Source organism: Hippichthys cyanospilos, chromosome 14, assembly GCF_059441005.1.
Source record: "Hippichthys cyanospilos isolate Australia breed blue-spotted pipefish chromosome 14, RoL_Hcya_1.0, whole genome shotgun sequence".
NCBI classification, from domain to species: domain Eukaryota; kingdom Metazoa; phylum Chordata; class Actinopteri; order Syngnathiformes; family Syngnathidae; genus Hippichthys; species Hippichthys cyanospilos.
In genome coordinates, this window is record NC_142382.1 from 8,120,418 (window position 1) to 8,145,553 (window position 25,136).

Consider the following 25,136-nt stretch of genomic DNA (forward strand, 5'->3'; position numbering starts at 1 on the left):
TTCATAACAAAATCTATTGTTTTGTATTAATAATGTCAAGCAAGATAATATTAAACACATTTTTTGTGAAGAAAAAAAACTGTCCTGGTGATCTGGTATGTATAATAATATAATATCACATCCCACCACGGTAGTGTTGAATCTGCTGCTTCTGACAGGCAGGGGGAGCCGGGGGGGAGGCGTTGGGGTCATCTACTCCAGCTCCGGGAGTAGGAAGCTTTCTCCTGGACCGCCATCCTTCGTCAGCCTCTGCCACGACAATGAGCACCGCGCCGGGCCACGGTCGTCACAAGTCGGCCAGCAGATGAGCAGAGAGCACGGAGCCTGCTAGTCACTCACCACCGCCGACATGAAAGAACTGAAAGGCTGCGGTATGCGCTCCTCGGTGGGCTTTCTGTCCCGCCGCGGGCTGACGGGTCAGCCGCTGATGAAGGACGAGTTCCAGCGGCGCAGGCTGGCCGGCTGCACTAGCCTGTACAAGAAGGACATGCTCGGACACTTCGGCTGCGTCAACGCCATCGAGTTCTCCAACAACGGCGGCGAGTGGCTGGTGTCCGGTGGGTAGCCAACCCCCGAGCTAACTTTGCTAGCATGCGAAGGAAAGGGGATGCCTCGTAGGGCTAGCTAGCTTAGCATGCTACGCTACGTAGCACTCTCCGCTTTCTTCAATGTGCTCGTTAGCTTAGCTTCTGTCACGTTTAAAAAGATTGTCGTCACAACCCCCGGACGGTGGTTGCATATCAGACTGGCCGGGGGAAGATCTCAAAGCCGCCCCAAGGGTGTTTACTTAACCTGTCATTCTATCTCCACTAGCATAATAATGTTTTGACGGGGCTATAAATAGTCGTGTGGGCCTTTCTAGCATGACAGTCAAGACATGTCTGTCAATCGTCTTGTTTACGAGTTTATAAAGACTAGTTAACGTAAAAGTATGTAGTTACAGTTTGAGCTCAAGTACAAAAGCATTAGTACATATACACGTGTAAAGTAGAGGTATTAATTAAATTCGTTTGATATAATATTCTTCCCTCCCTACATCGCGGTTCGGTTTTTGCGGTTTCAATCTATCGGGGATTTTCATATATGACTGCAATTTTGAAGGTTTATGTCGCTATTTTCTTGGTGTTTTCTTCTGTGTACGTTGGACCAGTCAAAAAATATCGATTTTATGTATTTATCATTTATAAACATAAAAAATAAAAAAAGGGAACAAAAGCACAAAAGGAAAAAAATCATACTTTTTGTGGATCTTCATTTGTTACAAGTTTAGCTTGCTGTATTTCTTTATATTTTTCCTCTAAGTCTGTCCAAATTAAAAAAAAAAAACAAATAAATTCAATGTATTTTATTTTTAACAAAAGAGATCAACTACAAATGTGACGAAAGCAAAAAATATGTCAATCTCTACTCAGAGACACAGCCATGAATCCAATCTTGAGGCTGACGACATCATGGAGTTGTCGTTTGTTGCCCACAGGTGGAGACGACCGCCGGGTGCTCTTGTGGCACATGGAAGAAGCCCTCCACGCTCGTTCCAAGCCACTCAAGCTGAAGGGAGAACATCTATCCAACATCTTCTGCCTTGCATTTGACAGCAGTAATAAGAAGGTCTTCTCTGGAGGTAGGCTGCATTCCATTCTTTGTCCCGTGTTAACAGCATCAACCTGCCAGGCTTCTGTTTTTACTCATTTTCTGACTTGTTACAAACCAAACTCATAACTGAATCATAATTCATTCATATTTGTGCATTTTTTTCTTGCCAATTAAAAAAAAGTTTTTTTTTTTTAATAAAGGGACTGAAATTATTTTTTAATCCAGTTAATCAACAATAAATAAAACTGAGCTTTTGACATCTATAACCGTCAGTGTCAGGCTCTTATTCTCTATATTGCTCTTTGTTCAGTAACATATTCACTGCCAGCCTATTTCCTGTTTATCGCTGTCAGTGGCAGTGGAAGACTTAAAACAATTGTTTGTTGGGGCTTTAGTATTAATATACTTAATAGAAACACTAAAGTAATGACAATTAAAAGGAATAAGAACAGTTTTTGTCAAACTTTGACTCAATTTTTCTGCTGCTTGGCCACCTGGGGGCATAAAAGACAGACTGATATATTACAAATATCTACAGAACAGTATAGATTGCGCAGCTCTTTGCAGAGGTTTAGGAATATGCATACATTCAATTGATGAGCATTCATTTTTTTGCAATATATTCTCCTTTTGAAATTGATGGCTGCACTCCATCACTTGTCTTCTATGACACTGATGTGTCATGATGTGCCTGTTTCTTTGCTTTGGGACAGGAAACGATGAGCAGGTGATACTTCATGATGTGGAGAGGTAGGTATCTTTATCAATTAGCTTGTTGGCTCATGAAACCAACAATTGTTAATTGTTCGTTGTTGTTCCAGGCGAGAGACCCTCAACGTATTCCTGCACATCGACGCGGTGTACAGCCTCTCGGTCAGCCCGGTTAATGATAACGTCTTCGCCAGCTCGTCAGACGACGGCCGCGTCCTCATCTGGGACACCAGAGAGCCGCCGCATGGAGGTATGAAGTGGACTTTTGGGTTCGCAGTCGGGTCTATGGCTTGTATTCTAATGTCATTTCTTTTTTACCTCTAGAACCGTTTTGCCTGGCCAATTACCCGTCAGCCTTTCACAGCGTGATGTTCAACCCGGTGGAACCCCGATTGCTGGCTACCGCTAACTCCAAGGAAGGTGTCGGTCTGTGGGACATCCGCAAGCCGCGCAGGTTAGTATGCAATCCCTGTTAAAGTCACTCAGTTGGATCTGGGATGTTAGAAAGCAGTTTGACAATGCAAAATCAGCAAGCGCGTCTGTCAAGTACATCAACTGTACATCAAGAAGTCTCCACCAGGTGGCACTGCTTCTCTGTCATACGTGTATTCAGCTGACAGAATACTGTGCGAATTGAGTGATGTCATTACAGCCATCATTAGCCTAACTTAATTGCTTCAAGTCATTTTTATGCAAAACAAAAACACCTTAATTGGGGACCAAAAGTGAAAATACTAAACACAAAATTTGTTTAGCCATTTTCCGCAGTTAAATGATATTTTGTCCACAGTTAATTTGATAACTGCATTAGTTAGTTTTAATGTTAGTTTTAATGTATAATTCATGCTTTTAAAAACAATGACCAACCATGGCACACCTGTTTCATGGGTTTGTTCATGTTATCTTCACAAGCTAAGATATGACCGGTCATTACTTGAGCACGTGATGTCATTGTTAGTGGCAAAATCTGTTCTAAAGGTGGCTTTGTAATGAAATTCATTATTGAAGGAACTAACTTTTTACAGTGGAAAAATGATAAATAGGTGTATCTTTTGGAAGTTGTATGGTTGCAATAAAATCTGGTAGACTTAAGTTATCTTTTGGGATTGTCCTCAGATTTCAGGCTCTTGTCTAATATAATGATTTCAGATTTGGATTTTCATACTTGATCGTATCTTTTGTACTTCTACCTACAACTCATGAGTTTAATAGGTACGGTCCCAGTAAGTATCTAAACTCTGTTTATATCAAAACTGTTAAGTTTTATAGTTCTCAAAATACAAATATCTGTCATATTTTTCGGTGTGAAAAATAACAACATGCAGAAGCGCTGGATTGTAAGCTAAAACCAAGAATTTTTTCGAAGGGGACACAGTCTTTATCTACTCTATTTGTATACAAACACTTAAAAAAAATACATTATCTTTTCTCATGAAATAATGCCCCACTTATCTCTGTTGTTTTCAGCACATTGCTGCGTTACGGCGGCAGCATGTCGCTGCAAAGCGCCATGAGCGTGCGCTTCAACAGCACGGGCACGCAGTTACTGGCGCTGCGCCGCCGCCTGCCGCCCGTCCTCTACGAGCTGCACTCGCGCCTGCCCAGCTTCCAGTTTGACAACCAGGGCTACTTCAACTACTGCACCATGAAAAGCTGCTGCTTCGCCGGCGATCGCGATCAGGTGGGTCACAGCGCTTGGTTTCAAACTACATGCGCACTGAAAAGAAACACAAAATGCATCTTTCATTGTGTCATCAGTTGTTTCAATAATATCATCAGTTGTTTGTCTGAAGACAACAGGTCTGGCAACTAATTCCCTTAAGATAGTACCTCCTGCTTTTGACTGGAATTTGCATCCTTTTTTTGTGTGTAATTTCAATCTCATTTTGAATGTATTTGGAGTAGACTGTTTTTAATTTGGTTGTGAACTTCTGCTCGACAGCAGCCTGTTTTGACAGCTGAGTGGAACTCGAATCATTTGTAATCTCTGCTGGTTGTTTTCGAATATTTTTCCAGTTTTAATGTTTAATTGATTAGGGTATGACCTACACCTTATTTTGGGGGTGTCTACGTACAGTAGTCCATGTAGGTAGCAACTGTTGGGCTTAAACAATTTCAAAATACAGATTTTTTTTTTTTTTTTGTGATTTCTACAGGGCATCTTATTAATATAGCCATTTAGTCAGGCCTGAATTAATTGACATTAAATGAGATTTACAGCAGCCTGTTTTAGTAGGAAACAAATTTCGCCCTATCCTGTTTGTTTCCGGATGTTTTTTCCTATTTTAGTTACATTTTATTTAAATTTAAAGCTGTTTGTCTCCATGTATTTAATTTTTTCAAAACAGTATTTTTTTTAAGTTCGTTAGTTTCCACACCATCTTTTATTTATTTCAGTCCATATCTACAGCAGCCCCCTAAGGCATCAAATGTGTTGACTTCAAAATTGTACTTAGCAACGAACACGTTAGGACAAAGGCATTTTTAAGTAAAAATAGATGACTGGTCCATTTTTATTATTTTTTCTTGCAGACAGTTTGCTTTCAGCGTTAAAAAAATATATATTTTTTTTCATCTTGCAAAGACCTGAGATATTGACCCAACACATCTCGCAGGAAGCAGACCTGCAAAATGTTGGCGTTCCCTGGCGGTTCAGGCGCAATCATACCTGACTAGCATTGTAAAACACCGCAGAGCTTCTCTCCTTTGAGACAACCGAGAGGGGAAAACAACCACCCACGCAGAGCCAGGGCCAATGTTTACAACAGGGAAATAATAAGACATCTTCACATGTTTTGGCAGCGACGGAACACTCGCAGAAAATGAAGAATGAAATCAATTGAAGAGTTTAAATGAAACGGTGACATCTTGACTCTGTTGTGTTTACTTGAAGACTAATGTGCCATGAAAAAGAAATGAATCCTTCCCGTTAGTTATCAGTCCTCACGTCGCCCACGTGTTTACTGGTAGCGTTCGCACAAAGCTTGACTGCTTGCAAAACACTGCAGCAACCTTTGAATCTGCCTAATATGCGGCGAGAGAAACCACTCAAAGCGTATAATGAAAACATTGGAGGACATTTTCCCCATTGCGACTGTACAAAATGTCCATCCACTTAATTGTGTTTACACCAAATGGAAATACATTTTGGATTTGAAAAACACAAAAGCAAAATCATTTTTACGCAACCTTGTGTGTGTTCGCAGTACATCCTATCCGGCTCGGATGACTTTAATCTATACATGTGGAAGATACCTAAGGACCCCGAAACGGGTGAGTTATTTGTTAATTGCTTAGGAAAGCAAAATCTTTTACTGATACCATTTGCCTTACAGGTGGTCGCGTAGTAAATGGTGCATTCATGGTTCTCAAAGGGCATCGCTCCATTGTCAACCAGGTCCGCTTCAACCCACACACTTATATGATCTGCTCCTCTGGTGTGGAAAAAGTCATCAAGGTTTGTAAAGATTTATGTTAAGCAGAAAGGGGCTTAAAAAAACATTTTAACTGTCGGCTGCTTAATAAGCTGCAATAAGAGCCCACAGCTCTTCAGTACGGTACTAATAAACACTCATTCTCCACAGATGATGAAGACTGTATGCCTATCAGTAGTGTTATATTTCTTGTCTACATATTACTCTGCCGGTTTTGATAAATTATTTGCAGCTCAAGGTTTAGGGGTTAGTTTGACTGAGAACTTTGGAAGCAAGCATTTGCCCTTTATTCTTGAAGAATTGTTCAGTATTTGCTAAACTGCTGCTTGTTGTGAAGTAAGCTGCCACAATCTTAACACTTGTATTTGTCATTAAATTAAGTTTTGCATATTTCCCTTCACTTTATAGGCCAAAACAGTGACTGAATCATAATTTGAGTTTGTGCATTTTATGCACAGTTGTTTGAAATACTGTCCTGGGTTTTATTTTATTTTTTGCATATTCATTGATTGGATGACAAATGAATCCCTGGTTGCGTGGAAATGTTTCCAAACGTCGGTTGTGTGTGCTTCAGGTGTGGAGTCCTTACCAGCAGCCCGACAGCCTGGGCGATCTGGACGGGTGCGTGGAGGACACGTGTCGCAGCCTCTACACGCACGAGGAGTACATCAGCCTAGTGCTGAACAGCGGCAGCGGCTTGTCGCACGACTACGTCAGCCAGTCCATCCAGGAGGATCCGCGCATGATGGCCTTCTTTGATTCACTGGTGCGCCGCGAGCTGGAGGGCTGGAGCTCCGACTCGGACTCGGACCTGAGCGAGGACGCTATCATGCAGTTACACGCGCGCGGCCGCCGCACCACCCGCGCAACAACGGCGGCGGCCGCCGCCTCCGAAGGCGCGGCCGGAGCCGAGGCGGGAGCGGAGGACTCTGAGAATTCCAGCTCGGGAGGGGACGGCGAGGGGCGCTCCAGAAGACTGAGCAGCCGGCCACCGTCCGGCTTTTTGGCGAATGACGACTCGGATTCTGACAGCGAGTTCTGGCTGGACCCGATGCCGCGACCCCGCTCGCCGAGCCCGCGCGACTACGCCACCTTATCCATCCCCTCGTCCACCTCGCCCTCGCTGCCCGCCGGCGCCTCCAGCTCCTCGGCCAGTTCGTCCAGCTCAAGCAGCGAGGACGAGGAGCGGCGCAGCGCCGTGCGGCGACGCAACGTGACCAGGCGGCAACGCATGCGCGTGGCGTCACGCGCCGGCGAGCGCCCCGACTCCGCCGGGCAGGCCCTCTTCTCCGCCGTCGACTCATGCAGCTACCCCTCCATCTCCGTCCACGACTTGACGTCCTCGGAGGAGGAGTCGGAACGCGGCGCTGGGAAACAGCGTCTCACCCTGTCGGATTTGGTGTGCGGCAGCCCGGTGATGTCGCCCGAGACTCAGGAGGACGGGAGCGAGCCGGCGGCGGGATGTCCCGGCAGGACTGAAGCCATCTCGGATAACGAAGAAGGAGAGGTGGGAGCGAACGGGCGCCACCGAGACGCCGCCACTCCCAGACCGCCAGAGGACGAGGTCGACGTTGCTGAGGCGGTGGACACGAGGATGGGAGAAAGTCTAAAAGTCCCCACACAGAAGCGGACTCATGCAGGATCGGAGGAAGGCGAGTGTGGCTCCTCGGAAAAGAAGCTCAAAACATAGTGAACCGCTTTTATTTCCAGTCGGCATTTCCTTTGTTTGGAGGCCATGTGACTTTTTAAAAAAGGACAGGAAGTGAAGTTGTTTGTTTGAATGATGAACACACAGTCTGGTTTTCGTAGGATTGACTCATTCGCTAATCACTATGTTGAAATTTTTAGCGGGCTTCACTTTGCAAACAAGGCAGGGCTTCATTTTTTTTTTTTTTAATGAACACGGTGGCACCCGACCTGAATTTTTAAGGGGCACAAGTAGATAGTGCACATGAACCACAGTGACTTGCGAATTAAATATTCACATTTACATTTGACACAAATTTGGAGCAGAAATGAGTAAATCGACAAATTTATTGGCACAGATGAGTAAGGCGAAGAAAAAATTAATCGCACTGCATGAAATGCCACCATTTAGGGTAGCTCTCAACCCCTGACAGGATTGCTCTGATGGCACCTGGAGTTGAAGAGCTACTTTTAGACAAAAGTAGTTCTTGACCGTCATCTTCCGGCATCTGTATGCTATAGCAATACAGTTAAAATCTTTTTTTTGGCGTTAGAAATTCTTATTAGTGGAGATCTACACGTACATATGGGTCAGAACTACCTACTTTTTTTTCCCTTAAAAGAGCTCCTTAGTTCATTTTGACATAGTTCCTTGACACCAAGTTGCCACAAGATGTCGCAAAAGTAGTACTTTCTTAGTTTTGTCTTTAGCACAAATTAAACAGTCTACTATTTAAAAAAATACTACTTAGTGATTAGGGAATGAGGAAAGAGTGAATGGTTCAGAACACTGCCATTTTATTTGAAGTACCAGGAAGTGAACTTTTTGATTTCAACATGGCGCACAAAGTGACTTGCCATTTCTCCCAAGCGTTTGACGTCAAAACGTATGCGTTCTTTTAGGGTCTCCGCTTTTATTTTTTTTTTCCTTGAGAGCACTGAAAGAAGAATTATTTTGCGTTTATAGAATTACATGGAAGACATGTTGTTTTCTGTCAATAAAAAGACTGGCTTGTTCTCCAGGCCAAATTCCTTCTTTGGCTCATTTGTGATCAAATCATGGGAGAATATCTTCCTTATGGACCTCATCCTGCTTTAAAATCCACTTTTTTGTGCAGAAAAAAAGAGAGAGGGGATATAAAAAGTGCAGACCTGGCTGAGTTTGAAAAGTGTAGTGGTCAAGTGACATTTTTAATGGTGTTAAAATCAGTCGAGGACATTTCAGCATAAAATAGAATGGGATGGTCACCTGTTTGGTTGTCAGTCCTACTGCCCCAAAGAGGCAGTATTTCACAAATTATCACAGCCTCGTGAAATTTTAAAATAGTTTGTGATCCTCCCGCCTTTTATTTTGGTGTAATTCCAGTGTCCTCCACTAGATGGCAGCACAATTATGTTTTAACACTATTATTGAAAGACAGAGTTAAAACAGGCAGCACTTCATATAGACTAATTTTGGCTAAGGATTATTGAATGTGTTCTACTTTTAGAACACTGGCAGTTTTGGTTCATTTTCAAATATTCATCTTTGAGCATGTTTACGTGTATTGTGGAACAAGTTTGTTCGTTTGGAAAAACGAGCTTTGGTGTAGCAGATCCGTGCGTGCGAAAGTCATTGCCAATTGCAAAAAGGATGCATACGGTCAAATAGTTAGCCCTAAGTGAAATGTAGACAAAGTTTATCAATGTGTTGTTTGTGATGGTTGCCATCACTCATTGGGACATATCTGCAGGAAATGGACATCCTTGGTTTCACCCTCATGACTCCTCTGGGACGCTCATTTAGTCTCACACACACCCGAGGCATGTTTACATTTGGATCTTAGCGGCACTCCGAAAACGTAAAAATGAGCTAAAACGCTTATTAGCTGGAAGACAACAACAGCCACTGTATTTTTTCAAAATGATTGTACAATAAACATTGTAATTAAATATTTTTGGAGGTTATTCTAATGTGTGTTTTCTAAAATATGTTAATGGTTGTTTTTTTTTCTTACTTATTTGACATTTTTTCTTACTAGTTCATCGTTCTACATTTGAAACCTGCTTGGACTCCTAAAGCTTTTATTAGCCAGCTACAATTTTTGATTGGCATATGTCCAGGAACGGTAAACTGGTTGTGCATGCTAGTCGTGGTGGAAAACGCCCTCGCTACCAGGCCACTTTCACACGACAGAAAGGTGTGATTGCTAACAAGAATAATTCTTGACATTTATTATTTATGCATTTTGTATTATGATTTTTAACTGTATTTTTGTTTAATATGTTTATTTCCTCAGTTTTATTTTCACCCAATAGTTTTTTTTTTATTATTATTTTTATTATCTATTTTCCAAAGTTTCACCTATTCTGTTGGAATAATTTTCTCAAATTTTTCCACAATGATTTTTGTATTTTGCATTTTTTTTTTCATTTATTTGCCTGCTTGATTAATTCGATTATTGTTTAAATTTACTTTCATGAATTTTACCAGTACTGGATGTAATGACTTGTGCCACTCCCTTTCTTCCATCAATAACGATAATTATGCTGCTAATTATAATTGAGATTTTCATGCCGTTGCATGGTGAGTTTTTTTTTTTTTTAGTAGGCAAGCTCATTTAGTTACTCGTGGCGTTCCTGACTGGGTCCGTTTGACCACAAATGCATCACAGTACAAGTCAATGGGCTCATCATCCCCTAAATGGCCAAGTGTTCCCCTTCCCAACATGACTGGAATACTTTGGGAAGCTGCCAGGGAGCTCAGCACCAGTAACGGCAGCAGTTCTTCACATGACCCGACTCTGATGTTCATGTGCTCAGAATTCTGCGGGCGAGGAAGAAGATGATGATGTCACAAGAGTGTCCGAACCGGATTTACAGCACTTGACGTGTTTAGTGCGGCTTGTCTAGCTTTTAGTGTGTTGTTGCTAATGGAATTCGATACTAGTAGTGTATTAAGTGCATTTAAGGTGGAATATTATCTATAGTAGACTTATTTACCGGTACCTTATACTCAAAAACATAAGTATTCAATCACTAATCACTCCTCAAGGCTCATCAGTGCGGCACTTTTATTAGTTCTTTACAGAGGATAAAGAATATTTTCCAAAATCTAATAGTTTTCCCTTCATATATAGTATTTGTGTGTGTGTTGGATGTTTCGTGCGTCATTGTTGTTTTGTATTGCGTCTTCTGGTTTTATGTATGGACTACAAATGGAAATTAGTGACACGCTAAATCTGGTGCAGCCATACTTTCCCATGATCAATGTCATGCTGTCCATTAAATTGAATAAATAAATATACCGATTGTGACTTAATGTGTGATTATTATTAAGTCCTTTTTTCACTAATTTTTACTCCAAATTGTGTATCTCTTAAGGATTTGTCTTGTTTTATATATATATATATATCTTGTTACAATTTAAGTATTTTTATTGTAATTTTTTTCTTCAATGTTGTGTAGCCAATTGTGTATTTTTTCATCAAATGTTTGTATTTTCTTATGTATTTTTTGTATCTTTTTTTTGCTGAAATATTTTAGTAACTTTTGTTCTCATACTTTCTTTTTTTTTTTTTGCATATTTGTCCAAATATTTTTACGTTTCATATTACTGTTGCATATAGTGATTTTATTTTGTTTTCTTTTTCTGTATTTTTATTGTATACTGTCTGGTATTCTTTTGTCTCATATTTTCCAATATTTTTGCTTTTGGCGTAACGTATTTCCTCCCTATTACACACTCTCACACACACACACACACACACACACACACACACACTAAATTGTGTGTCTAACTTGAGTGCCTTGCAACAATCTGCGGAGTCTGTCCGTGACATCACTTTCCCAAACATTCATCTCATCCCCTTTGGAAGTTTTTCCATATATGGAAGAGTGCTCTGACTTTGCCTGCCACTCACTGAGGCTCTCCCCGCCTCACCTCAGTGAGGCAAAGGGGAGAAAAGGAGGAGGAGGAAGAAGAGGAGGACGAGTTACCTTACAAGGCAGAGCGACCTGCGCATTGTCGGACTTGACACGAACCCACCTTTACCTCTCAAGGCTTCCATGTGTCCTAACTTGTTTGAAATGAACCCTAAATGGAAGCCCTAATTTGAAATTCTAATCTGGCTTGAAACCCTATTAATAATTTGCAAATGTGAATCTGATCCAAATCACTATCCCATGCCCTAAATTAAAACCCCAACCCTTTTTTGCGACCCTTTACCTTGTTTTAAACTCAAAATTTAGCTTGATAACTCATTTGGAGCAGACAAAGCAATTTTAAATGACAAACTGTATAGCAAGATGTTTCTGGTTCTTTTCTAAGTATAGCTGGTACGGCTCTCCTGCAACATTCTTGACGATCTATTCCCTTACTGGGTGGGTTGATGATGTCATCAGGGTGCGCTGCATCTTAGCACATTGGCTCCAAAACTCACACAAGTGCACAAGTGGGGTGAAGTCTGGTAACCATAAAAACAGACCATATGACTGACTATAGGGAATGCACCATAATGTAAATATTATACTAGCAGGTGAGTTTCTTTTCACCTACAAATGCACCATTATAGAATAGTAAAAATTCAATTTGAAATAAGAGTCGTAAATGTATTTGTCAGTGATGAATTGACTGCTGATTAGTAATGCGGCACAGTGCGAGCTGCACCCAATACGTTAGCAATGCTGCACGATATTTCACGCACCGCTGATGTGATGATAGGATTTGCCGATCATGTATCTACTCTATTTTTGATCGACAATGTCAATCACGACAGCGTCAATCAAAAAAGGGCTTCATCTTGTTTGTCCTTTGGGATGTTCAGTTATCTATATTAAATTAACCTTATTTTAGCTCCACCGCTACATGCCACAATAGTAAGCATATTGTAACACAGTCATACAAAGATAAAATAGAGATTCATTATTTTTGTATTGACAGTGATGTCACAATCATGGACTGAATTCAAAACGTAGTACTTATTCAACAAGCAAAACTCAATTATAATACAGAATATGAAATGATAAAAAAAACATTAGTAACAAAGTAAAAATAGTATTTAAAAAAAAATCAAGCTTAAATATGAGCTAAACTTGGCTTGAAATTGCCGTTCAAAATGCTATAGCTAGCTTTTGAAAGTGCATTACCTTGTGCACGTGTTCCTAATCAAATGTCCTGCTATTTCACCAAATTCCAGCTGCCGGTTGGTCAAGTCAACTTTTTTTTTTTTTTTTTTAAATTTCATCTCAGCAGGCAAACTAAGTTGCCGTGGGTGTCCTGTTACAAATCCGTCTCACCTTCTGCTACATTTAAATCACACTTGTTTTAGGCTAATTAGCCTCAAGTCGCCCGTCAATCAAACTTGGAAGTCAACCTTGGGCGGGAAATCTGCCGAAAGCCTGATGGATGACAGCCGACGTGGCCAATCAGCATCTAGCACGGGCGGTCTTGCACCCTGAAGGCGTCCAATCAGCTTCCCTTTCCCCATCGATCTCATTCGTCTGTTGCAAAGTTTTTTTTCTGTCTTTTTTTTCTGACGACCTGCCTCCGAACGAATCCTCCCCCGGGGGAACCACAGCGGCGAGGAAGAGCAAGTTTAGCAAAGAGAGAGAGCGAGACAGAGGGGGAAGCCGGAGGCGGTCCGTCGAATCTCTCCCCCTTCACACACACACTCACACACACACACTCATAGTCTTGAGGAGGAGGGAGAGGAGAAGAAGCAGCGGGTTGAGGAGAGGCAGCCGGCGGACACACACGCACACACAAGGGCAAGAGAAGCCGAGACAGAGACCGACGCTGTTTGGCGCTCAGCTCACGTTATGGATCCTTACGACGGAGAGCAGGGTTACATGCAGCAGGAGGACGACTGGGACCGGGACCTGCTCCTGGACCCCGCCTGGGAGAAGCAGCAGCGAAAGGTGAGGAGCTCCCAATCCCTTCATTTCCGGGTTGACAGGCGCACGCCCGCTAAAATCATCATCCTACTTCTTCCTTTTCTTCATCCTCTTCTTAAACTACAATTTGAGTCCAAACCAGAAACCTGGTTTGAAACCTCATTTGGATCCCCTGTCTGATTTGAAATCCCAAAGTTGAATCCCCAATTTTACACCCAATCTGTTTCTTGAAACCCTACTTTAATATCGTAAGGCTGTCTTGAAAACCTGATCCATATTTAAAACCCTACTTTTTTCTTGAAACTCCAATTTTAAACCCAAGTCATGGCTTGAACACCCAATTCGAAAGTCACAATTTATAATGTGATTCTTGCCTCCGAACCCTAATTGGAAAACTGACCTTAAAACCAGTTTTGAAGCCGTAATTTTTATATCTTTACATCCATTCTCCAAGTTGCTCATCCTCACAAGGGTTGCGGGCGTGCCAGAGCCTATCCCAGCAGTCTTCAGGCAGTAGGCAGGGTACACCCTGAACTGGTCGCCAGACAATTGCAGGGCACACAAAAAGACAAACAACCATTTGCACGCACAAACACACCTAAGGACAAATTAGTCTCCTATTTACCTACCTTGCATGATTTTGGAATATGGGTGAAAAGCCTGATTGTCCAGCGACAACCCACGCTGGCATGGGGAGAGCATGCAAACCCAACACAGGAAGTCCGGAGGTGGAAGCCCACCCACGACCTTCGCGTTTGAGGCGGGCGTGCCAACCAGTCTTACTCCATAAATATTTACATTGAAAGCCTAATTTGATACCCCGGCTTTAACATCAAACTCTCATTACCAGTCTTGAAAAGCTAACCTGGGCTTCAAGCTCTTATCCAGGCTATAATTTTACCCCCAACCTTGGATTCACACACCCATTTGCCTTTTTTTGGAGTCAATCACAGAACCATGACTGAAATCCCTAACACTTGTTTTTAACCCCCACCTCCAATTTTAAACAAGTCTTGTTTCAAACACTAATTTAAAACGCGTTTGATTCACCAAGCTATGGTTGAAACACGAAGTTCAAATCCCAAATTTATACCCTATCCATGTAGTAAACTGCAAGTTAGATTCAAAATTCTAATTTGCAACCATAACAGAGTCTTTAAAATGTAACTTTTATACCAGAAACCCCAACCCTGCCTCAAAGTCCTACCTCAAAACTATCTCATCTGTTGTTGATGTAATATTTAAGTCTTAACCTTGGCCAAGGAATGATCTGTTCCATTCATTACAACAATTATTCTCCCAATAGCAATGTGAGAAGATTTTCTCTTATTGCCAGTCTTTCAAAATGTGAAATCTGGCTGAACTTCAACTTCCATATCCCCAAGAATTTTGAAAATTGAATAAGAAATGTGTTTTATGAATGAGTTTTTTGTATTTGAAAAAAATCCTTCTTGGACAACATTTTTGGTGTGACGGCGCATATTAAAAAAAAAAAAAAAAAAAACGCCTTCAAGATAGAGAAAACCAGTATACTTTGAATATTTCTCAGGGCGCCTTTCCGTCACCTTCGTTTCATATATTACTCAGGGAAGTCCGATTGGTTGACAAAGTTGAGAGGAAAAAAAATATCCACCATCAAGCTTGTACGGGCTGAAATTAGGAGGGATTTCCAAATTTGCCATTTGCGTAAATGGAATTATTTTTTTCATGAACAGTAGACAGTCATTAAATTTTTTGGGGATGTGTCAATACCAGGTATCAGTATTGAGGCGATACAGTCCTTATTTAAGGTATTGGGTACTCATTGAGGCTGCTGATACCAGCCACCGATACTTGAATGAAATGCCACTGGAGGTATCAGTGTTTATTTATAGTGAATAGTCATAATGGTACTGATTCTGATATTGGACTGAACATTCTTGTATTTAAATCATCTAGATGTTTTTAATTATTTTTTTTAACTCCACAAGATTGCAGCTAGTGGGCTCCTTCTAGGGGTGAAAAAATCTCTGCCTACATATTTTCCAGTTGTATTTAACTTTGGTGTGTCTAATCCTTTTTGGCTCTCTGGCAATTTTTTTTAATTGAAATTTGATATGCATTATATTTTAATTAAACGTTTTAATTAGTCAAAGTAATCCCGAATGGAAGTGCCGTGTTCATGCTGAAACTGTGTGTTTTGGGCCCATTCATTGGCAGTGGAGTGGCATTCAAATGTTACACTGGTGCACCTTTTTCATGCAACAGATGTCAGCCATGCGCTTGGCTGCATTAAGTGAATGATTGCCCCCCCCCCCCCCCCCCCCCCCCCACCACCACCAACCCTCCACCTTCCTTGTCATCTGCTGTATGATGAGACATGGATTAGCAAAAGCACCCCCTCTATCCTTAACTTAATTTGTAGGCGCGAGGGGGGGGTGGTGTTGATGGGATTACCCTTGACTGTGACTTTACCCCCCTGAACCTCCCGACAATCCACGCTGCACACACTACCTTTTACCCTCTCCTCCCACTTCATAAAAAGAAAAAAAAAGACGAAGAAAAAAGCCATGTGGAATCTGAGCAAGCGCTGCGGTTTGGGCCGGGCTTGCATTGGGAGCGAGCGTGCCCAAAAATGGTAATAATCTCGCCCCTCTCTCCGCTTGCCGCTGCTGCTGCTGCTCTTGGAAAAAGTTTTTCTAACACCCCCCACCCCCTCCATCTAGTTTCTTCTTGCTTCTAGTTTCCTGTGTGATGTCATCCACTGCTGCTGCTACCGGGGAGAAGCACGGTGGCTGTGCGGAGACATCCTCAGGTGTCTCTCGTTTTTTGAACCCCTATTTTTTTTTCAACGCTAATCTTGGCTCCAAACCCTATTCTATAAAAGTTCTGCTTTCATGAAGGCCTACAGAAATCAGATTTTTACTGTCAAGCGGCTCACTTTCCCAGAATTTGCTCAATCGTAAATGTAGTAAGGTATCAAAACGATTAATCGATTGTCAAAATAAATATTAATTTTAATTGTGAAGGTTGATTAAGTGATTCATTGTTGCACCTCTACTGAAATCCTTATTTGAAACACTAAACCTGGATTGAATCAGTAACCCTGGCTTGAAACCCTAATTTGAAAACCCCGAACCTTGTTTGAAATCATGACCCTGGTTTAAACCCCAAAGCTGAAATCATAGCACCGGTTTCAAAAGCTAGCCTTGCCTTGAAAGCCTAATTTGAAACTAATTACCATGGCATGAAAACTTAATACCTTGATTTGTAATGCTAACCCTATCTTGAAACCCTAATTCTAAACTAGCGATGGGCGAGAATGGATCAGGTATTTATATCCGTCTGAAACCGGCCTTTTTTTTTAAGCAAAGAGTGTCATAACGGCTTCTAGGGCTGCACAATTAATCAAATTGTAATTGCGATCACGATATTGGCTGCCACGATTAATTAAGCTGATCCTCAGCAATATTAACATTCAAAAAGCCGTCAAATCGAGCACTTTGTCATCCTACCACCAGGGGGCAATGTTTCCCGTATGTTTGCATGACAAAAGCCTCTACTTTTTTCACCCAAATATATTATTTGCCAATGTGAAATGGCGTTGAGTTTCTCACCCGATTCCTAGTATATACAGTATGAGCTGTCATTTGAGACTTATTTGAAGAATCGAATTGGCAAAAAATTTGGAAAAATTTGGTTTGAAATGACCGAATATGACAGTTAACTGCTAATAGATGAAAATTTGCTTAAAAGTAAATAATTTGCTTGGTTCTAAATAGGCTTCATTTTTTTCATTGGTTTGCACCCAGCAAGTAAGTTGTGTCAAGTCTGTGTGCCAAGTTTTTGTCATTTCTTGGGTCAATTTGTTTAATTTATTTATTTATTTTAGTTTATTAATATTATTTGTAAGTATCAAGCCTTCAAGCCTTGTTTATATACTGCTAGTTTAAAAAAAAGGGAAATAAATAGCCATTTTTGACCAAACATGATGAATAATCGTGATTAATAGTCATGATTTCAATATTGACCAAAATAATCATGATTATTATTTTGAACAATCGTGCAGACCTAGCGGCTCCCCATATCAGCCGCCAATATCAAAGGCAAAGAAAGTCCCACTTAGGTAAGTGTGTGCTAAATTTATATATATATATATATATATATATATATATATATATATATATAAAACATACTCAAATATCCCTATTTAAAAACCTAATTCCCTACTTTTCCATCAATTTTTTCTCGCTTCTAGTAGCCTCCATGATCTCATCCACAAGTGCTACTAGGGAGAAGCTTTGCGATATCTCTCAGGGCTGTCATCAGGTGTGAAGTGCAGTCTGGATATTGTCATAAAAGTAGGGAAAAAAAAACCCAGCTGGCCTGCATACTTGTAACCCCATAAATGTTTAATTCATGTTCCTGAACTTGCAGGCTATTACTTACAGCCTCTTGGCAGCTGTGCACCTTTTCAGTCCATGGTCGCTAGGCTTGGGGTGGGGGGGCGCAAGGGGAACGACAACTCCAATGTGTTACCTTGACTCACGAGAGATCAGACTTTTTTTTGATATGAGACGATTTTTTTAAGTCAGATTTTGAGGTTACTTGTTTAAACATATGTTGGCAAGCCATTTGTGCCTGTTCTATCGGAGAATAAGATGACTTAAAGGAAATTATATACTATTATTGCTGGCTCTGAATAGTACTATGTTTGGAGGATTGTGGAATTTTTTAGGATTTAGATGAGATTTCAAATGAAATAAACCCCCCCAAAAAAACTATTTCCTTTCATGACTATTTTACCGATCTCGTCTAAATCCTAAAAAAAATCCACAACAGTTGCTTTTCCCGCCTTAAAATACCCAAGATATCCGTAGGAAAACATCACCGTGAGACGTGAGAGGAAAGCAAAACATGTAAAGTTGTAAGCTGGGGAGGGAAAAAAAAGCCTACTGGAACATGAACTGTTTCTACAAGTGGCCTGTTATGCAGGTAACCTAGGTCACATTTATGTTGTTGCTTTAACTCACGGAAGTTGTCCAAAAATAACAAACCAAGCTAAACAACTTTTAAAAAGTATGCTTTCAAATCGAGTTGAACTTTTTCGCTGTGAAGTGTTTTATCAGCGTTTGTATCCTGGAGGCTTCACTTCACATAAAAATAACGACTCATTAATAAGATCTTCCTGATGGGATATTATATCACCTTTTACTTTTGAAATCTTATGGATAGTTAAACGTTTATGTGGTCTGCATCATTTCAGACAGCGTAACAAGATTCCTATCATCAGAAGCAATAATGGTTCAAAAACCTTTCTAAAATGAGGACTATATTATTTTAAAAGGAAACTTATCTGGCAGTATTACAGGAAATTTTGGCTTTGTAAGGGGGTTAACCTCATGTATTAATACTAAGGTATTTCTATGCATAGAACCAGGATATATGTATGTGTGTGTGTGTGTGTGTGTGTGTGTGTGTGTGTGTGTGTATATATATATATATATATATATATATATATATATATATATATATAACCAGGAATAACGTAAATAGAAATAAATGACAGCGTACTAGACTTTTAAGTCAATGACATGTTTTTACACCAAACAAAGTCTCTTAAAAAAAAGATTTGGTTCAAGGTACTTTATATTGGTTAGAGTTTAGTTTTGTGCTTATGTCCTCTGCTTTGTTAGCCGTTGTGCTTCTTTGTCCAGCAGCAAGGCTACACAAGGTGCATCATGGGAATGCAGGAATGTGATGACAGCAGGTGTTTTGGATGGAGGTTTTTTTTTTTCTTTCTTCTTCATTTCCAGCCGTAAAACATTACAGAGTCACTTGAATGCTTGCTGAAGATTAGAGAAAAACAAAACAAAAAAAAAAGTTGCTTGTTTGAATGTCACGCCATTTACTAGAGATTAGTTTGTCAAAGCTGGGAAGCTGCTGCAAAAATTCAAACTTTTTAACCATCTCAATTTGTCATTCTGAATCCCATGAATGCCCATTTGTCCATCTTCATCTTTCAACATAATACAGTACATACAAAGGATATGAATTGAAAGTGGCAGTATGAACAGTTTTTATTTTTACTGTACTTGCAAAATGAGCTAAAGCAGTGTTACCTCATAGTGAACAGGTCTTATAAAAAAAAAAGAATCACTGTTTACAATGTTTCATTTTAGTTGCCTTTGATGCTGTAACAAACTTCAGGGGCTTACATTTTAGTGAAAATTTTTCTACAATTTATGCCCTTTCAAATAAATGGCAGGGGTCAATAGGGGTAAATAAATAAACAACACAAGAAAGAACTTAATATGTAAGTTCCCGTGTTCCAAGCTTTCAGTATGCAGGGATTCACTATAATTTTTTCCCCCCAAGATTCTTCCTCGTAATATCCAATGGAGATTTAAAATCATCCATTTGTAAGAGCTGTTTGATGTTGTTTCGTAAGAAACAACGTTTTGTAGCTCCTCAACCAGTCGTAGGACAGTTCTGTTCCTTGAAGCAGAATTGCAAAAAGTGAATGTTGTCGCTTTGCTGATTTTAACATTAGCATGAGTAATCCGAGACTCGAGACCATTTTTGATGCGACACAGTTATTATGAAAATTATTGGCTTTTTATTGCGTTGAAAATTGGAGTTGTTTGTAAGCTGTATATGGCATTCTGAGCTTTATGCAACCCATGATGCACTACGGGACAAGTTACTGCATGGCCTGCTCGGCCCGAGGCTGAGAAATATGGTGACTCTTAAACTGGAACGACATGATCATGATGCAAGTGAGAGAGCAATTCGGTGGATGAATCTTATCTCCGATTTGTCTTCTTTGGTGAGCATGGGAATGTGGGTGTGTTGTTGAAACATTTTAGGGGAGAAGAAAAAAGGTGTGTGGATTGTGGTCTCGTAAGGACAAACTCGGACCAGAACTAGAAAATCTGTCAAGTGCCTCGACACTTTGCAAGCGACACAATTGTTAGCGGGTTAAGGTGTGTGCGATTGTTTGGAGAACCCAATTAAAAGAAAATATGCAAGACTGGCAACCTGACTGACTGCCTGATGCATCCCCGAAACACCTGGGTGTGCGAAGACATTTAGATTCCAAGATAAGGATCCTCGTACTCGCTGCTCACGTTGGAACTTGCATGGGAATTCAAATGTAGAAAAATAAAGGGTATTGTCCCAACCTGTGCAACAGGAATGTTTCGACTGCACCGATTTAAAATGAGACTTTTTGAGGTAACGGCTGAAAATCTGCAATCGAGAGAGACCAAATACATTTTTCAAAGTAGTTTTACCCCTCCCACATTCTTTGAACACATTTACAGTAAACTTATTAAAACACACCCTTTCAACACAGTGTTAAGTCATGCTTGCAAGAATTTCAGAATTTGGTGTGGAAATAGTCAGATACTCTTCCCAAGAAGAGCCTGAATGCAAATTCTCTCTGTCTCCAAATTTAGATGCAAGCTCCCGGCCCAGTGGGTACGTCATTAAAAGGTCATTAAAACAAGTTGGGTGCTTTGCATCTTAATAGCTTGGTGACTCCACATCTGGTGTTTGAACTGAAGACAGTACATTGAAGTTTTAAAACCTGAGAGATGAATGCGCAGAGATTTTTTAACTATTTAGCCAGTTCTTAAAATATGAAAGATCCCACAAGACAGGATGAATAAAAGAAAAAATGTACTAGTAAAAGACACAGAAAAAAAAAAAATCTAGGCGACTTCATGTTGGTCCCTGATAGGTCTTAAGAGATTTTTCAAGGAAATACAGAATGGGTTTAACATTTACAATTGTTGCCCTGACTTTTTTTCAAGCAATTCAAGGAAGTGATGTCTTAACTAAAATTCAATAACACACTCCACACCACAGAGTAGTCTTACCTCACAATAATATTTTCGAGACATAATCCAATAATTGGATCTTTCAATCATAATGGATATAATATGATCAAATCCGGCTTAATTGTCGTTATGTGTAATGTACACTGCATGACCAACTTGGTGCTCACCACACGTGAAAACATGCAGTCTGAAATGTTGCAGAGCTTCAACATGAAAGATTTTCCTTTTCCCAGTAGTTTTTGGGAGAAAAAGACATCACTCAAAAACATGTATGCAAACCTTAGGCTAATTACTCAGTTATATTTTACAGACATTTGATTAATCAGGACTTTAAGTGCATTTTACTGAATTGCTGATTTTGATCTCAATGGAGAGAAAAAAATCAAAATTAGCCAAACCGTTGAAGTGCTTAGAGTCCTGCTTAATTAGCTACTCTGTCGGAAATGTTGAACAGGGTTAGGGTTTCTGATTTTCTTCCCTGTTTTCTTTGCAGTTTGGGGAATAAAAATCACCCGACACATTCCATACCGCAAGATAATTAATTTCTATCAGATAATCTGCCTCAAATTTGCTCCAGTTTTCAGGCAGGCTAGGATCAGATTTGGGATCAAGGCACATTTCCTTTCGCACAGCAAGTGTCTGGAAACACCACATACTTATAGTCCAATGTATTCTACAGCATCTGACCCAACTAGTGGAGTTATACACAACATGTTTGTAAGGAATTTTCCCTTACGCACAAAACGGCCACCATGGGGCTTCTCTTGGCTAACGCAGTAGCAGCTGGGATGCAGGTAAACAGATATGCAGGTGAAAAAAGCAGGCAAGCCGAACCTGACACACCTTTTGCATTCAGTAGCGCTTGGGTGTGTGCGTGAGTGTGTGAGTATAGTAGGGGCGGAGCTTCAAGGAAGAGGAGGTAACAACAGACAAAAAGCAGTACTTCAGGACCTTGCTTTGTCCACCTGTCAGTGCACTGTCAATTATTCATCATAGATGCTATACCTTGACTCTTTGGACACTCTGTCATTTACCTCGTGTCATTTACCTCGGTTAATTGGTCGCTTTTTGTGTCGCTGGAAACTACAGTAGCAAAAATGATTCTGGTGCTATGGCAGAGTATAGCAAGTAGCATCTGCTATACAATCCGGCATCCGTGGTCTCAAGAGAGGGCGCAACTACATTTACCAAAAAATATGTTAAAGCCATAATTGATTCGGAAAATAGCATAATGTTAAATTGGGATTAGGACTGTATATGAGACAAATTTAACTAGCTAAGGCTGGTACATTGGTGACTTGTTTGACATCGAGTGCTACTAATAACTTTATTGATTCAAAATTTTATCTTTGATGCACTGTGGTATCTTTGGAATCAAAATAAGCAGAATTAGGTTTATTAAAACGAAATTGACTTTAAAATTGAGTTTGCAAACTGCAAGATACTAGGCTAGCATTAGCAATGTAAATAAGCCAACATTAGCTAGCCATAGCTGCTAAGTGATAGCATGGCTCATTTGAAATAGAATATCCATCCATCCATCTATTTTCTATTGCTGCCTATCCTCACAAGGGAAGCCGACCTGCGGGTGCCTATCCCAGCTGATTTCAGGCAGTAGGCAGGGGACACCCTGAACTGGTTGCCAGCCACCTTCAAGGCACACAACCATTTACGCACCCAATCACACCCAAGGACAATTTTGTATGTCCAATACACCTGCCATGCATCTTTTAGGAGACTGGGAGGAAGGCGGAGTGCATAAAGAGAACCCACGCGGGCTTGGGGAGAACATGCAAACTCCGCACAGGAAGACTGGAATGAGGTGGATTTGAACTCTGGTCCCTGGACTGTGAGGCGGTTGTTCTAACCACTGTTCCACTGAACCACTTGTAATAGAATATATAATTAACAACACTATAACATTTAATTCATCCTTTTCAACTAAAAGATGTGATAAATATTCTTGTTAAGCTAAATTTTTATTCCTTGTTCTTATCAAATGAGGAATGCTTTTTTATATTGATAAAAATTTGATCAAACATGAAATAACTTGTGATTCAGTAATGCAGACAACCTCACAAAAGCACAGCTTCTTTTCCTGCAATGACTTTTTTTTCCCCCATAGACAACTCCATTTCTGGTTCTAATATAGGCAGTGTAACCCTCCCTGAAGGCTTAAATGTAATGTCCCTGCATAAGGACACATAATCTCAGAAGACTACAACAAGGACAGGACAAGCATTGTTAGAACCCAATCAGGTTTTATCTTGAACAGCTTCCTCCTCAATTTCCTTCCACGTTCTCCGTTCAGCTTCTAAAAAAAAAAAAAAGTTGCAAGGGAGTGAAAGAGCGAGTGAGTGGGCGTCGGCCGGTGCACGAGGGAAAGTTATTTGCTGACATTTCGCCCGAGCGTGTCGAAATTGCCCCTGCAGCCTTATCGGGAATAGCGACGCGTCAGCTCTGTTTGCTCTCTGAGTAAACAGCACGGCTAAGTCCTATTCATGCTACTGACTACAATCTTTTTTTTTTCCAATTTACGTATTAACAGTCAAACCCCTGCTTGGGAAAAAAAGTTCACATTTCCAGTAATATCTGTCATATACATTAGGCAATAATTTACAGTCACTTTCATCTGTATGTGCAGACAATTTAGAGTCTTCAAAGAGCCTAAATGCATGTATCGGACCGAAATACTGGGAGAACATGCAAAGGCCACACACCAAGTGACTGATCTGAGATATAAACCTCATAGGTGTGAGGCACGTGTTCAGTCACCACTAGAACACCATGTTACATTGCCATTGTCGGAACAGAACTCTGTTCTAAACAGAGAACCCTAATCACTCAAAATATGTCCAAATCAAAATTTCACCAAGCGAGATGTGGAAGATTTCAGAATTGCCGAGTCAGTTTCCAGACTCAGACCCCACGGAGAATGCATTTTACCTCATAAGACTGAATAGGAGCTAAATAAAGTAAAGCTGGTCAGTGACATTTGAGGAAAGAAAACCTAACCCTGTCTGGATGTTTTATGCTAGCCCTTTGCCATTGTGCTATTTATTGTACATAAGCATCCAGTAGAATTATTTGTGTGCAAATTTAACATCAATCCTTTTATTCATAATTTATAGTTTTTATCGAAATGTTTATAGGCAGCATCATCAAAAAAAAAAATACAAACCCACAGAAAAAACTCGTAAAAACGAAAAATTGTATTACTGAGCGTGACATTACAAAATGCCCGTTCCATCTTCACGACAGGTTCGATTTTGAGTAATCTTTGTTCGGTCGAATGCTAAGGTAGCCCTAGCTATTTTGCTTTCGGCTAGATGATATTGAAATTCTTTATCTGTGCTGTTTTTACAGAGCGATGACTATAAAGATAAGCCAAAAAAGCCAGCATTTTCTATCTCTGTCCAATATACGTATTTTGACGCTTCCATGGCTTGAGGCCATTTGTTCTTATTTTCCAAGCCCATATTGAATGTGTGAATTTCATTCCGCGGCAGCTATTATTGATCAGACTGGGCGATGGAGTATATCCCCCTGCAGGCTTTTTTTTTTTTTTTTTTTTTAGTGCCAACTGTGCCGACGGTCTGTCTCCACTCTTTTTTTATTCCCTATTCTGTAATTGGTTATTCCCGACTTAACCCAGTTTTTGACAGTAAAAAATGGTAACAACTACGAGTGTTATCTGTAACATTTGGTACTGAGCGCAAGATTCATATATAAAATCACTCTCCATATTCAACACCTAATGCTTGCCTCAATTATAGTTGACGATATAATTGAATCTAAAAGGAAGCAAAATACCATCATCTATAAAGTACACAAGCGTTCACCGGACGCAGTGATGGGAAGTACTCAGTATCATAGTTTCAATAGTCATGAGTCAGCTGGCGCTCGCCGTTTTGTGCCCGAGCAAGCATTATTTTTCTCTGCTGCTGACCGTCACCTGACTCAGCCACAAGCCGCCCCTCCACAAAGGAGGCTTTCAGCACGCTTACTGTACTTA

General features: G+C 40.5%; 2 protein-coding genes and 1 long non-coding RNA gene across 7 annotated transcripts in view; 2 read left to right on the top strand and 1 right to left on the bottom strand.

Annotated features, from left to right (window-relative positions):
- The first annotated feature begins 176 nt into the window (after positions 1 to 176).
- Positions 177 to 8,457, top strand: dcaf5 (ddb1 and cul4 associated factor 5). The gene is made up of 9 exons (XM_088432684.1): positions 177 to 557; positions 1,478 to 1,621; positions 2,307 to 2,343; positions 2,415 to 2,554; positions 2,629 to 2,758; positions 3,772 to 3,985; positions 5,511 to 5,577; positions 5,640 to 5,761; positions 6,313 to 8,457. The coding sequence occupies exons 1-9, from the start codon at positions 350 to 352 to the stop codon at positions 7,426 to 7,428; spliced, it is 2,178 nt and encodes a 725-aa protein (XP_088288810.1). The 5' UTR covers positions 177 to 349; the 3' UTR covers positions 7,429 to 8,457.
- Positions 1,357 to 10,158, bottom strand: LOC148412807 (uncharacterized). Its single transcript, XR_015867744.1, has 3 exons — positions 6,328 to 10,158; positions 2,623 to 4,021; positions 1,357 to 2,525 (listed from the first exon to the last, which is right to left on the bottom strand). It is a non-coding gene; the product is annotated as an uncharacterized LOC148412807 (long non-coding RNA).
- A 2,779-nt stretch (positions 10,159 to 12,937) lies between these two features.
- actn1 (actinin, alpha 1) overlaps positions 12,938 to 25,136 on the top strand; it is a 35,247-nt gene continuing 23,048 nt past the window's right edge. For 3 of the 5 annotated variants that reach the window (XM_088432843.1, XM_088432844.1, XM_088432847.1), the window contains exon 1: positions 12,938 to 13,322. In XM_088432843.1, the coding sequence (XP_088288969.1) occupies positions 13,224 to 13,322 (99 nt within the window). In that variant the 5' untranslated portion in view covers positions 12,938 to 13,223. The remainder of the gene's footprint in view (positions 13,323 to 25,136) is intronic. The other 2 variants (XM_088432845.1, XM_088432846.1) reach the window with 1 other exon arrangement.